General features: G+C 46.3%; 1 protein-coding gene across 4 annotated transcripts in view; it reads left to right on the top strand.

Moving 5' to 3' along the window:
* Positions 1-15,256, top strand: part of OGDH (oxoglutarate dehydrogenase) — a 68,445-nt gene that overhangs the window by 26,900 nt on the left and 26,289 nt on the right. The window contains exons 3-5 of one of the 4 annotated variants that reach the window (XM_040259828.1): positions 374-565; positions 2,544-2,646; positions 8,460-8,504. In XM_040259828.1, the coding sequence (XP_040115762.1) occupies positions 374-565; positions 2,544-2,646; positions 8,460-8,504 (340 nt within the window). Of the gene's footprint in view, positions 1-373; positions 566-2,329; positions 2,421-2,543; positions 2,647-8,459; positions 8,505-15,256 lie in introns of all 4 variants that reach the window. The other 3 variants (XM_040259829.1, XM_040259830.1, XM_040259831.1) reach the window with 3 other exon arrangements.

Below are 15,256 nucleotides of genomic sequence, written 5' to 3'. Positions count from 1 at the left end.
GGACAGATGGGGCAAGAAGGCCTCCAGTTACCCACTCCCGGGCTGCCCGTGTGGAAGCAGTTGGCACACTCAAGTGGGACAGAGGTGCCTGGCCTTGGAGGTTTTGATGGGAGGGCATGTGCGTCATGGGGTTGGGGGGGTGAGGAGGCCCATCAGGAGGGAATGATGAAAGCAGGGACCCAGCCCCGGAGACCCACCCTTGGAGTGTAGAAGCAGGCTGTCCAGAGTATGAAGACGTTGACCCAACCAGCCTACTGGTAGATGGACATAGTCAAGACTTACCTGCCAAGAGAGGTTCTCTTTTTGACTAAAAATGCATCCTAGGCCTTTGGGGAACAGTGGAGTGACACGTGTATTCCTTCTTTGTCTTCAGTCATGGGACATTTTTTTCCGAAACACCAATGCCGGAGCGCCCCCAGGCACCGCCTACCAGAGCCCACTCCCCCTGAGCCCGGGCTCCCTGTCAGCTGTGGCCAGAGCGCGGCCCCTGGTGGAGGCCCAGCCCAACGTGGACAAGCTGGTGGAGGATCACCTGGCGGTGCAGTCGCTCATCAGGGCTTACCAGGTAAGGTGGCGGTGGGCGGCCATCTGTGACAGCACCCCGCCGACCCAGTGAAGGTGGTCGTTTAACTTTCACCCCCCACCAAACGCTAGGTACTCGCTCCCTGCTCTGGGGTGGAGGGAGGCAAAAATGAAATATGACAAGAGAAAAGGAGCCCAGACATCCTCTTGCCATGTGAGCAGATCCCCTGCCAGCCATGGCGCCTGTCCGTATTTCTTTCCATGAGTTGGCAGGAATGGTTTGTGGGCAGGGAAGCTCACTCCATGCCCATGTGGCCAGGGAACTGCTGATCCCCAGGAGGGAGCGGTGACCCCGAGGGTGTGCTGCTCCCTCAGGCACAGCCCCTTCTCAGTTGCTAACGCCCACATACAAAAAGAGAAGGTGAACCTGTAGGGTTTGGGGACAGAAGCAGAGCCCATGGAAGCAGGGAAAGGCAGCCAAGCCTGCAGAGGGGCCATCTCTCCACGAGCATTCCTATTGGAGGAGGGTTGGGCAGAACCAGTGGATCCCATGGCCTTGCTCAGAGCCCAGAAGCCCCTTCCAGGATATCTGCCTGGCGTGGAGAAGAGCCTGGGATTCAGATCTTATCATCTGCTCTGTGAGTAGTTCTCAGGAGGAGAAGAGGAACATTTGGGCCCAGAGCAGCCCTTCTGGGAGCCCCTAGAATCTGGGCTCCCCTGCTGCCACTCCTGGCATCGCTGCAACCTGGCAGGGAAGCCCACTGTGGAGTCCTCATCCCTCCACTGTTCTCTTTCCTGGAAACGGCCATATGGACTGTTCTCCTCTGCCCACCTGGTCAGTTGCCACAAGTGTCAGGACAGGCAGCACAGAGTGGATCTGTCCTCCTGGGGGAGCCTGGGAAGTCAGGCTTTATCTCCAGGGCAAGTGAGAATAGATAGCCGTGTGCTCTCAGGTGCTGTTCACAGCAGCTGTTTCTACAGAAAAGAAGCACAGCTGGAGTGTGCTGACCACCGCCTGACTCGTTCAGCCTCAGTCATTTCTGCGGTCTTTCAGTGACTTCATAACAGCTGTTCCTCTTCCCAAATTGCTAGCAGGAAACTGAATAAAATGTCCAAGACTTAAAGACACAAATTTGGAAGCTGGGAGGGGCTTTCCGTGTCCTTTTGTTTGCAAACGGTGCCGATCAGACACTGCAGTCCCTGGTGCTGCCGCCTGCTCTGGTGCCTACTGCCCTGACCCCACAGCGGTGCCACTGCACCTTCCTGAAGGACTTCAGGCTCTTCTCAGCTGAGCGGGTTTCACATTCAAGTCAGAGTCCCAAGCATTTTCCATTTCTGTTTATCCAGGAACAGGATCCCAGGAAATGGGTCCTTTTAGATTGCCAGGTTTATCATAACATGAGGAGTTTATCCCTTTTTTATAGAAGTGCTTTTATGCCCAATGCCTGCAAGCTAAGTTACGTCTGACTCTGCGACCCTATGGACTGTAACCCTCCAGGCTGCTCTGTCCGTGGGATTCTCCAGGCAGGAATACTGGAGTGGGTTGCTTGCCCTTCTCCAGGAGATCTTCCCTACCTAGGAATTGAACCTGTGTCTCTTATGTCTTCTGCACTGGCAGGCTGGTTTTTTTTTGCCACTGGAACCACCTGGGAAGCCTTAATGCCCAATAGTGCTTTAAAATAAACTATTCTAAGTCTTATTTTTGGGTTAATGGGTGCTCTCAGGGAAAGATTTGATCAAATGTAACTTTTAACCCCCTCACAGCCCACAGGACCTGCTTAATGACTGCTTGTATTATTGCTTCCAGGTCAGGGGTCACCACATTGCAAAACTTGATCCTCTCGGAATTAGTTGTGTAAATTTTGATGATGCTCCGGTAACTGTTTCTTCAAACGTGGGTGAGAATGAATCTGTAAACACTAATTTTAATGTAATTTTACTTTTTTTTTACCCCTTCCCTCTTTTTTTTCTCCTGTCCTTTTGTGTGTGTCCTTCCCTCTCCATCGCTGGCCCATTCGTAGATACGAGGGCACCATGTAGCACAGCTGGACCCCCTGGGAATTTTGGATGCTGATCTGGACTCCTCCGTGCCCGCTGATATTATCTCATCCACAGACAAACTTGGTGAGGGTCTGAGAGCGGCCAGTGCTGCGCTATTTGGCTCCTCTCTGTGTGTCCCAGCTCGTGGCAGCCAGGACGTCCACAGGCCAAAGGGAAAGACTCTTAAGTTTCCTTCGTTCTGATCACTTGACATTTATAAGTCATGCAGCCTTAGTGAGTTTTGGGCAAGTTATTTTTAATCTCAGCTTTCCAGCCAGATCATATGAGCTCAATTGTCTAAGCCTGAAAATTGGAAAGTGGAATTTGGGGGCAGAAAAGGTTAGTGGCATGGAAAAGACATGACCCACCCAGGCAGGCGGGTCCCCAAGATAGTCCAGGGACTCGCACATCTGGCTCCAGTTTCCAAATCTCAAGGCAGTGCAGCCTGTGCCCAGATGGGGTCTTGCTCAGAATCGTCACACGCCCTGAAGCACAGCGCAGCCTGCCTTTGACGGGGCGAATTCCAGAGCAAGGGGTGCAGTTGAGGTGTCTCGATTCTCAAATGCCGGTGATCACACTGAGGAAACTTTGGAAGGCATCCCGCGTGCAGGGAGACGCATGTGGCACACAGGCGGTTGTAGCCATGACCCCACACCCCCTCTGTTGTGAGCACAGGGGCCGGGCAGGGCTCACACCTGTGGTCGCTTTCAGAAGTTAACCTGCTCTAAGTCACCGTGCTGCTAACCTGTGCTACAGAAATGATGACGTGACTAATTTTTAAATGGCCAGGTTGTTTAGGAGGAACACTGTGCATGCTAATAAAACTGATGATTACCTACCTGCCTAACACTGCTCTGGGAGGGGACAGAATTTGCCTCCTCTGAATAATAGTTTCTAACGCCCCCCAGAGGCGGGTCTGGGTTGTGAGTTGAGAGGTCAGGCGCTAGTCAGGTAGTCAGTTCAGTTCAGTTCAGTCGCTCAATTGTGTCCGACTCTTTGTGATAATACTGGAGTTCAAATAGCATTGGCCCCAGGATGGCTGTTAGAGGTTTGTCTCTGCTCTGTCTTCATTTCGGAAACAGTCCTAGGGGATACAGGGTTTCCTCTACTTTGTAACTGCACAAAGGTTTTGGAAGAAAGATTAGATCAACTCTTCTGAATATAAAATAGGGCCAGTCCAGATTGTTGGCAGGATGTGAGTTGAATAGTGGTGCTTTATTGAGTGGTGACAGCTTTGTGCACCCCAGAGGTGGGCTTTTCTCTCCACTGTCCCCCAGGATACTTGGAGCCTCTCTCCTTCTCCTTACCATGTAGCCCCCAAAGCACCCAGACCCCACCCAACCGGCACTCGCCTGTGCTGAAGCCCATCGGCACCACAAGTCCCCTCCAGGTGCTTGGGCCAGGGCAGACCTCCCACCCCCCACCCCACCTGGGAGGCCTATGAGCTCCCAAGCACTGGTTGCCTGAGGAATAGCTCAAGGTCCTGTTCCCTGGGGCTGTCTCTCCAGAGAAGGACTCTGACTATGGGGCCTGGCAGGGCGTGGGCCACAGAGGCTGGTGTTTCTGTGCACAGTCAAGCATTCAAACAAGAAAGGCATGGGAGGGGGGTGAAGGGTGTCCGACGCTGCATCTCCCCTGTTCTTGTGCCATCCGATTGCCAGGTTCTTGATATCTGATCAGACCTTTCCCAGTGGTTCCCAACTCACTGGAACTGCCTGGGGAGCCTAGAGCTCCTGTCTGTCCTGCCTAAGGCCGGTCAGGGTGGGATGCACCAGCTCTGGCAAGGGTTTCTTGGAGGCCCCCAGGCCATCCCAGCCCAGGAGTCTGTGAAGCCTGAGAGCCCCCAGCCCTGTTGGCTGCCCACCTCCTCAGTTCACAGCTCTCATAGGGCAGGCGCAGAGGTAGGGCCTCTGTCGTTCTTTCGGGTCCTTTCTAGGCCACTTGATCTCCCCTTACAGTCAGCTCTAAAACAGTGCCCCAAGTATCTGTGCTTCCGTTAAGGTGCAGAGTCAATACAGCAAGGGTGAACCAGCAGGATGGTATAAACCAGAGACACACAGAGGTGGCCCCAGAGCTTCCTGAGCTCATCCTCTGGCTGGGAGCCTGTCAGAAACGTCAGGAGAAAGTTGAGGAGCAGCCCCCTCCTTTGCAGGAGAAAAATGCATTTCATCCTGAGAATTCAAAATAGTGTGATAGAAAAGTCATGGAAATAGTGTAAACCCAGTATGTATTGATACCTTGATGTATGTAGGTCTTTCAGAAACAACTGGATCAACAGGAGCGCTCTGTTCAGGGACGCTGGACAGTCCCTAGAGTGCTTTCCTGTCCATCATCTCATCCAACCCTCAGGCTTGGGCTCAAGCCAGCTTCCTACGTGGAAAGCCGGGCTCTGCCAGGACTAGCTCTGTCTTCTCACCTGTAAGGTTGTTGCAGTATTAAATAAACTCCTTAAAATAGTGCCTGGAGCTTACTAAGTTCCATGAAGGTGTGAGCTACTGTGATTATTAACAGTCTTTTGAGATAAATAGCTGCTGATGTCTCTGGAAAAAATAGATATTTAGAAATAGAGCAGTGGAGCAAATAATCCAGAGTCGGTGCCATAGTTAGTAGTAAGGACTGGGGTGAAGCCTGAGTGACAGCAAAGCAGGCTAGCTCACGCGGCATGGTGAGCGTGGCCCGCATGTTGGTCTGCGTGAGTAAGTGACTGCAGGGGTGTGCTGTGCCACACAGCACTGTCCTCAAGCTTGCATCCTTCTCACGACACTTCCAGCTGTCTTTCCTCTCTCTGGTAGATGCAGCACAATCTCTCCAATCACTTGTGGGGAAACCAAGGCCCAGGCGGTGACTACTCCCCATCCCTCTATGAGCACTTCGTAGTATGACTGGGGCAGCGCAGGGGTAGAGGACCAGCTTCCAGCCCCGGCTGAAGGCAGGAAACCATTCCCGAGGGCAGTGCTGGCCAGCACAGATATGCAGGGCGAGCGGGGCTGATGGCCCCTCAGAACTTTTTAAATTAAGTGGAAAATGTGAAAAGTTTCTACTGAGTTCTTGCCCAGATACTCACAACCCTTGCAGTGACAGGTGGAGAGAAGAAAGAATTAACAGGTAGCAGGTAGACAGCAGACTCGGCGCCATGCAGAGCTCCAAGGTGGTCCCAGCCTGTCAGGGTTACCGTCAGACGTGTGCACACAGACTGTACTGTGAATGCAGCACAGATAGAGTCGAGATGGTGGGGTTAGTGATTATTTGTTACGAAAATTTAAAAATTAACGTTAGAACAGTTTGGGTTTTTTAGGTGTGGGTTATACTCTAGAATTGTGCGGTGACTTTTAGGAGCAGGAGCCCTTTTGCCAGGATGTGTTATGTTAGGGGCTGGGTTCCAGGTCCCCAGAAGTGCATCTTAACTGAGCCAGGCTGAGTCGACCACACATCCAGTCGAGGAGGGTTGGGAGCTCCAACCTGAGATGCCTGGTCACATGATCCACATTCCTCCCTAGGGAGGTGCTGGCAGTCTCCAGCCTCTCCTGGTTGACCCTAAGGAAGGATCAAGAGTGTGGCTTTTGACAGGGGTCCGAGCTGTTGCCATCTTAAGTAGAAACCAATCAATTGCAGGCAGCCTGTGCACTCTCACCTCCGGGCCTCCAGTCCTGTGCTGGCATCCAGTCCTTGCTTTGCTAGGGTGGGGAAGGGGCATCGGGAAGTCTTGTCTCTGGGCCAAGTGGGACTGCCCTGGGCAGGGTGAGGATGTGGAGAAAGTTCTTGTTAACTCTCACCCTCAATTTGCTCTCTTCCAAGTGCAGCATTTGAGTTAGATTCCAGCTTTAAAATGCCATGGAGTGGTTTCTCTTTGGATTCTATAGTATAACTATTCACAGTGAACCAAAAAAAAAAAAGATTGAAATGTACTTAAATGTCAGATTGAAACATATTTAAGGAGAACTCATAACAAATTCTATAAATAAAATTAAAGAAGGCATGAAACTTCTGTTTACCATTAGTGTTTGCAAATTGTCAATCTTAGGAAATGAACTTGAGTTACATAGTTAAAAGGTCAATTCAGAAGTCCAAATTATGGCAACATTTTTGCTACTGTAAGTGGATTAGTTCATCCCCAGCACAGCAGGACATGAAGTCTCCCCACCCTCTGACCTTCCACAGTGCTCTTTCTGGTTGAATGTTGTCTCCTTGATGGCTGGGAAGAATGAGCTAAAAATAGCGTTGAATTTTTATCTACTTTAGTAATTTCAGAGCTGTGGCGACCAATTTACATAGCATTTATTGGTTGCTGTATGTAACCTGTGGTGCCACCAGATCGCCAAGTGAAGAGTTGGGATCAGATCGCCCGAGTGACTCAGGTGGGCAGGCCAAGCTAAGGTCATGGTGGGCACATGCACGTCCGCCTGCAGGGGTGTCCTCCTTCCTGTATGCCCAGAAGCTGGCAGACCAAGACACACCCGGGCCTAGCATCACATCCCTGCTTCTTGCCAACTGTGTTTCCCTTGGAAACACTTGGCCAAGTCCCAGCCGCTCTGTCTCTCCAGTAGAGTGTCTTGTGCTCATCAAGAAGTAATTTTAAAAAATGTTTCAAAGTGCTCAGGTGCAGGGAATCCCATGTGCTGTCTGTAAGTGACAACCAGAATATTTACTGTTAACACTTTCCTTTGGTTTGTGTCTTTTGTTCACATTTTATTTTTAAAATACTCGAGAAGTACACATAAAACTACATGCCCAGTACCCAGAGTGAACAGTTATAAACTTTGGATCCTATTGCCTTTAGATTTCTTTAACAGATACGCATTCACATTTCCTTTTGAGGCTGGGGGGAGTCCTATAGGCAGCACTGATGGCTGCTTGGGATGGTCCTGTGTCTTGATTCTGAGGATTAAAAGGAATAAATGAAGAGTCTTCATCCTTGCCTTAAGCAGTGCATCCTTGCTTTTGTGCAGAACCCAGGTGTTCCATTGTCTTAAGAGCCATTGGCTCTGAGGTCTTTGGTGGTCTTTCACTTTCCTCAGGGGCGAGGAGAGCTTTACGCACTCAGAGCTGGCGTCCCTGCATCCTCTCTGAGTCGGAGTTCTTGCCATCAGCATCCAAGGATGCACTGGCTGGCCTTCTGCTGCACTGCCAAGGCGGGGAGCAGCCACATTGCTGGTGACCAGGCTCTGACCCCTCGGTCATCAGGCCCACGTCCCCAGGAAAGCAGAGTCAGCAAGTGTATTGCGTGTCCAGATCAACAGCTTGAGTTTAACCAGTGCAGGCAAGCCTCCAGGTGTGGGCAGGAGTGTGTGCAGCTGTGCAGGCCTGTGGCTCTCATCCTGCGTTCTCAGCAGCCGAGTTCGTCCATCCTGGTTCTGCCTTCTCAAGAAGGGAGTCCAAGGTCCCATCTTCCACTCTTTGGAATCCAGAAGGAGCTTGAGCTTTAGGGTCTAGTCTGCCACCTGATGCTCCAGCTCTGAGGAATGGGCCTTAAAAACTAGGCTTCTCCATTTTCTTTTCCCCAGTTTTTTCATCTCGAATCAGCCTAGACTGGGTGGATTCAACTTCCCAGGAGAGCTCTGTGTCAGCCACTTGTTCAGGATGGGGACGTGAGGAGGTCTCAGCCCCCACCACGCAGTGGCTTCTCAGTTTCAGGAAGCAGCCTCTCCTTCCTTCAGATTCACCTTATTCCAGCTGTTCATGAAGCATTTCCGTGTTTACCAAAGTCACTCTCAGACCATACCCAGCCACCCCTCTGTTCTCCTTCAGTGTCTGTGTCTGTGACAGTGTTTGTGCTACCCGTTACTGCAGTGGTGTAGGGTTTGGGTGTTTGGGTTTTTTGTTTTTGTTTTTATCAAAACTAACTCTTACCTGTCTTTTTCCCTCTGCGCTCACCCATGCTATCCCACTCTGCCTCTCAGATCTTGCAGTTTTCAAGGAACGACTTCGAATGCTAACAGTAGGAGGTATGAAAATAATGAGCCTTTCACTTTTCTGGAGCTGAGGACTTCATTTGAACAGGACATGCAACTTTCCCCAGCATGCAATTTGGGGAAAGTTGCCACAACTCTGTCGAGTGCTTTGAAGTTTGTTCATTATTTTGAGATATGTTTTTCCTATCATTTAGCTGTTACCCAGCAGGTAGAGCTACTTACCGTGTCATTTTTGCTTCTGTCCATTTGTGTTCTGAAGAGCATTTTCACCTTCACATGTGTCTCACCGTCGCTTTGCTGAGCTTCCATCTCTAGCGTAGGCTGTCTCTAGCTCCTGCTGTAGCCAGCGGGGACCTGAGGCCGCGCTACATTCTGCATGTTGGCACATCCTTTCCTCCACGTTCTGCGCTGTGCCTTTGACTGGACTCTGGATTCTTTCAGATTCTGCTTCCTGGGCATTTTTGACAGTTTCTCTTTTGATCTTCCCATGTTTAAAGAGCTGATAAAAAGTTACTTAATGAAGTAAGGAATTCTTAATGACCCTTGGTTCTGGGCAGAGCACCTTTGAAGAATCCAGAGTGGGGTGCCCAGGGGTCCTCTGCCTGCTGTCACTCACCCCAGTGGCCAGTCTTCCTTCCATGCCACGTGTCACTCAGAAGTTCTCGTTTCTTCCATCTTACTGATAATATTTGTGAGACTCCATTTTTAATTAGACTCTTCATTTTGAGATAATCGTAGATACATATACAGATATGAAAAATAAGAGAGACATTCTCACGTGCCTTTCAGCCACTTCTCCCACTGGTACCATCTTGTACCTCACACCAGGATGCTGACATAGACAGCAGTCAAGCCACGAATGTCTGCATCACCTCACTGCCCCTGCAGCCACACTCACTCTCCTTCCATCCCCTCCCCACCATGTCTGACCCCTGGCAACCACTGTCCTGTTTTCCATTGCTATAGTTTTGTCATTTCAAGAATGTTTTACGAATCACAATATGTAACATTTTGGAATTGGTATTTTTCAATCAGCATGACTTTCTAACACTAGTTTTTTCTTATTTGCTGAGTAACATTCCTTGCCATAGGTGTCCCACAGTTGTTTTAACCAGTTTCTCACTGAAGGACCTTTGTGTCGTTTCTGTTCTTTGGCTAATAGGGTCTTTTACAGAGCAAAAGTTTTAAACTCTGAAGTCCAGTGTATCAATGTTTCCTTTGGTGGATCCTGCTTTTTGTATCAAGTTTAAGAACCCTTTTCTTAGTTCTAGATCCTGAAGATGTTCTCCTTTGTATTTTTCTAAAGGTTTTATAGTTTCGCATTTAGCATTTAAGTCTGTGGTCCATTTTGAGTTCATTTCTTGAATGAGATAAGAAATTTAGATCAAGGTTGGTTTGTTTTTGGCCTGTGAATGTCAACTGCTCTGGCACCATTAACTGAAAAGTTTGTCTTTCTTATCATTGAATTGCTTTCACACTTTTGTCAAAAATCAGTTGGACTTATTTGGTAAGTCTGTTTCTGGGTTCTCTATTCTTTCCCTTAATAAGTGTCAGAATTTCTCCACAAGTGCCACATCATCTTAATTACTGTAGCTGCTGAACTTTATTTTCCTTTTTTTCAGAATTGCCTTGGCTGCTCTAAGGCCTGTCTCCTTGTAGATTTTAGAAAAAGCTTGTCTATGTTTATGAAAGCCCTTACTGACATTTTGATAAGAATTGTGTTAACCTATAGATCAATTTTAGAGAGAATTAGCATCTTTACTATGTTGTGTTCCAATCCATGAACATAGTATGTCTTATTTATTTAGATCATCTTTGATTTCTTTCGTCAATTTTTGGTAGTTTTCAGCATACAGGTTCTGTACATGTTTTATTAGATTCACCTGTCAGTATTTCCCTTTTAAAAGAAAATTTTAATGTCCACCTGTTCATTACTAATATCTTGAAATGCTATTGATTGTGTTTATGTAGTATCCTATGACCTTGCTAAGCTCACTTATTCTAGGACTTTCATTTTTTTTGGTAGATTCTTTAGGATTTTCTGGATAGATGATCATATCATTTTTATTTCCTTTTCTTGCCTAATGCCTGGTTGGATCTTCCAGTACTATGTTGAACAAGAGTCATGGGAATGAATATCCTTGCTTTGTTCCTGATCAGTGGTAGATTATATTGTTTTTTCAAATGTTGAACCAAACTCTGCTGGAATAAACCTCAATTGGTCATAGTATATAATTCTTTTTGCATATTGCTGTATCTGTGTGTACAGACATATACACACAGATATATATATATATATGCATCTATATTCATAAGGGATATTGGTCTATAATTTTTTTTTTTTTTCTGACTGTCTTTGGTCTTAGTATCAGGGTAATTCTAACTTCATTAAGTTGAGAAGTTTTCTTCCTACACTCTTTTCTGAAAGAAATTGTGTAGAATTGGTATTAATTCTTCTTTAAACATAGAGTAGAATTCCCCAGCAAAACCATCTGGGTTTAGAGCTTTCTTTTTCAGAAGCTTTTTATATTTATGAATTCAGTTTCTTTAATAATTACAGAGCCATTCAAATTGTCTGTTTCATACTGAGTGGATAACAGCACTTTGTGCTGTTCTAAGAGTGGTTTGTTTATATCTGAGTTGTCAAATGTGTCTGTTGTTCATAGTATTCCCTTAGTATCTTTTTTTGTATCTGGAGGGTCTATAGTGATATCCTGTTTTACTTCTGATGTTGGTAATTTGTGTCTTCTCTCTCTGTTAGTCCTGTTACAAGTTTGTCAATGTTACTGATCTTTCCAAAGAACCAATCACCTGTTTCATTGATTTTCCTGTTTTGCTGTTTTCAGTTTCATTGATTTCTGCTCTTACCTTGATTATTTCTTTACTTCTGCTTTCTTTGTGTTGGTTTTCTTTCTTTTTTTTTTCTTTTTTCTCTAAGTCCTTATGGTAAGACTTTATAGATTAAGATTAAGACCTTATAGATTACTGATGAAAGAGAAGGCAGTTTCTTGTAGGCAAGCATATGCTTTTTTAATTCACTCTGTCAATCTTTGTCATCTAAGTAGGGTATTTAGATCATTTATATTTAACTGTTGACATGTTAGGGCTTAAGTCTGCCATTTTATCCTTCATTTTGTTTGTCCCTTTACGTTTCTTTGTTTTCTTTTTCCTGACTTCCTCTGGGTTTTTAAACCTATACCTTAAAATTCCATTTTTATTTGTATAAAGTCCTTTTGATCATATTTCTTTGTGTTTTTAGTGTCTTTTAGCCTTTTTAGTGGTTGTGTTCAGTGCAGTTCAGTTCAGTCACTCAGTCGTATCCGACTCTTTGCGACCCCGTGAATCGCAGCACGCCAGGCCTCCCTGTCCATCACCAACTCCCAGAGTTCACTCAGACTCACGTCCATCGAGTCCGTGATGCCATCCAGCCATCTCATCCTCGGTCGTCCCCTTCTCCTCCTGCCCCCAATCCCTCCCAGCATCAGAGTCTTTTCCAATGAGTCAACTCTTCCCATGAGGTGGCCAAAGTACTGGAGTTTCAGCTTTAGCATCATTCCTTCCAAAGAAATCCCAGGGCTGATCTTCAGAATGGACTGGTTGGATCTCCTTGCAGTCCAAGGGACTCTCAAGAGTCTTCAACACCACAGTTCAAAAGCATCAATTCTTCGGTGCTCAGCCTTCTTCACAGTCCAACTCTTACATCCATACATGACCACAGGAAAAACCATAGCCTTGACTAGATGGACCTTAGTTGGCAAAGTAATGTCTTTACTTTTGAATATGCTATCTAGGTTGGTCATAACTTTTCTTCCAAGGAGTAAGCGTCTTTTTAATTTCATGGCTGCAGTCACCATCTGCAGTGATTTTGGAGCCCCAAAAAATAAAGTCTGACACTGTTTCCACTGTTTTCCCCATCTACTTCCCATGAAGTGATGGGACCGGATGCCATGATCTTCATTTTCTGAATGTTGAGCTTTAAGCCAACTTTTTCGCTCTCCTCTTTCACTTTCATCAAGAGGCTTTTTAGCTCCTCTTCACTTTCTGCCATAAGGGTGGTGTCATCTGCATATCTGAGGTTGTGTAGGTATATGATATTTCATATACATAACGTCACAATTTAATGATGTCATCATTTTACCAGTTCATGTAAAGTGTACTTGCCTCCCTTTATATCCCTTCATTCTCTCCACATATAATATGTAATTGTCTTAAATATTTCCTCTACATGTGTTCAGAACAGCATCAGATAGTATTACAAATTTTGCTTCAATCATCAAACATAATTAAGAAGACCCAGGAGGAGAAGGAAGGTCTTGTTTTGTTTACTGTACTTTTTAGTTCCGCATTCTTTCTTCCTTCCTCCTGTCTCATTCCTTCATTTTTATTTATTTATTTGGCTATGTTGGGTCTTAGTTGTGACACTTGGAATCTTTAGTTGCAGCACATGGGATCTAGTTCCCTGACCAGGGATCAAACCCAGGCCCCCTGCACTGGGAGCACAGTCTTAGCCACTAGACCACCAGGGAAGTCCCCTGTCTCATTCCTTCTGATAATCATTTCCTTTCTGTTTACAACTTATTTTAGCCATTCATTTAGGATGACAGATTCTCTTAGTTTTTTTTTTTCATTTGAAAATGTTTTGATTTCTCCTTCACTTCTATAGGATATTATCACTATATATAGGATTCTGGGGAACCAGTTCTTTTTTTCAGCTCTTTATGTGTGGTGCCACTTCCTTCTGGCTTCCATGACTTCTGTAGAGAAATCCAGTGTTATTTCAGTTGTTTTGCCCTCTAGGCAAAGTGTCCCTATATTCTGGCTGCTTTCAAGATTTTTTCTATCTTTAAATTCAGAGGTTTAATTGTAACACATTTCAACATGGATTTCGTTGGCTTTATTCTGAGTTCACTGAGCCTCTTGAGTCTGTGGATTAAGTCTTCTGCCATATTTGAAAAGTTTTCAGCCTCCTTCTTTTTCTTCTCCTTCTGGGATTCATCAACACAACTTTGAAATCTTTTGTCACAGCATCACATGTCCCCAGGACTTTGTTCCCTTTTTTCTTCCTGGTCAGTTTTCTCTGTATTCTTCAGATTGATTAATTTCTGTTGTTCTGCCTTTAAGTTCACTGATCCTCTGTCCCTTGCTAATGCCATACTGAGTTTTCATTTGGTTTATTATATTTTGCAATTTCAGAATTTCCCATTTGGTTCTTCTTTGTATCTTCAATTATTGAAGAGACTTTCTTCACTTTATTGAAGAGACTTTCTTCACTGAGACTTAATTTTTTTCATGTCTGTCATGTTTTAATTGCTTACTGAAATAATTTGATGACTCCTTGAAAGTGAAAGGGAAGTCGTTCAGTTGTGTCCGACTCTTTGCGACCCCATGGACTGTAGCCCACCAGGCTCCTCCATCCATGGAATTTTCCAGGCAAGAGTACTGGAGTGGGGTGCCATTGCCTTCTCCAGGGGATCTTCCTGACCCAGGGATTGAACTGGGTCTCCTGCATTGTAGGCAGCCGCTTTTACCGTCTGAGCCACCAGGGAAGCCCAGTGACTCCTTGAGAAGGAGATAATTCTAATTAGATAATTGTAACATCTGTGTCATTTTGGTGCTAGTGCCTGTCGATTATTTTTTCTAGTTCAATCTGATCTACTCCTGGTCCTTGTTATAAGTGGTTTTTTAAAATATTGAAACCAGGACATTTGGGTATTACGAGACTTGGGATCATGTTTAAATGTCTGTTATAGCAGGGCTCCTCCGAACACTGCTGTGGTAGGGCGGGGCCCAGCTAGTTACTCCCCAGTGGGAATGGATGTTTTGGGCTGCAAAGTCTCTGTTGACTTTGGGGTAGGGGAATAGATTAGTGCATTCCCTCCCAGGGGGAATGAAAATGTGGGCTTCCTCTTGGGCCTTCTTTGAGAGCTTTAAGTAGGGTCAGAGGTCAGAGTACGTTGTAGCCGGGCATGGGTGTCGATGGGGCTACAGTGTGATATGTATGCTTGGGTGGAATAGAGCAATTATGATCTAGAAGTTTTCTGTTCTGCTAGGCTGCCCTTCTCTTGGTTCTTTAAAGAGAGCAGCTTTTGTTGGGGCTTTTTAAAATCTACACTGGTAGAAGTTTCCATGTTCTTTGCTCCAGGTCTGGGATATGGGAGCCCAAAAGGGAACCCAAAGGACCTTCTTGGCTGGTTGGCCTTTTACTCCACCCTTTGGAATCCATCTTATATTTGTTTTGTACGTGATATCTGCGGTTTTTAGTTACACTTAGTGGGAGAGTAGGTAGGAATATGTCTATGCTACCTTTCCAGAAGCCGACATCTGTAGATTTAAGTTATCAAATGACTGAGGAACTCAGAAGCAGGGCTAGCAGCTTTGAAGTTCAGTAATGATCCAAGTAACTGAGTCTAAGAATGATCAGTGCAGGGTGGGGGAAGTGAAGCATCACACATACGGTGAGGCTGAGGGCTCCACAAGCCCACGTTCTTCTCTGGGACACACAGGTCACCTGGTTAACTCCACAGTCGAAGTGTTCCCAACAGAGTATGCTCTCTTTGGATGCTCTGGTTCCCTGAGCCCCCACTGCTGAGTGTTTCTACCAGCTAGGAAAAGTGCCTCCCCCAAGTAACTCTGGTTTTCCTCCTAAACGCTGAGAGCTGGGCTATGAATGGCCAGGGCCACGCTTTATCAGACCCCTGTGATGGCCCATCCTCATTCTCGATAGAATAACAGCAGGAAACAGGTGCATAGCGTAACCAAGCCCCTCAACCATCACCGCCACCACC

This window comes from Oryx dammah, unplaced genomic scaffold (genome assembly GCF_014754425.2).
Source record: "Oryx dammah isolate SB20612 unplaced genomic scaffold, SCBI_Odam_1.1 HiC_scaffold_18, whole genome shotgun sequence".
NCBI lineage: Eukaryota > Metazoa > Chordata > Mammalia > Artiodactyla > Bovidae > Oryx > Oryx dammah.
This window is presented reverse-complemented; position numbering and strand designations above follow the sequence as displayed.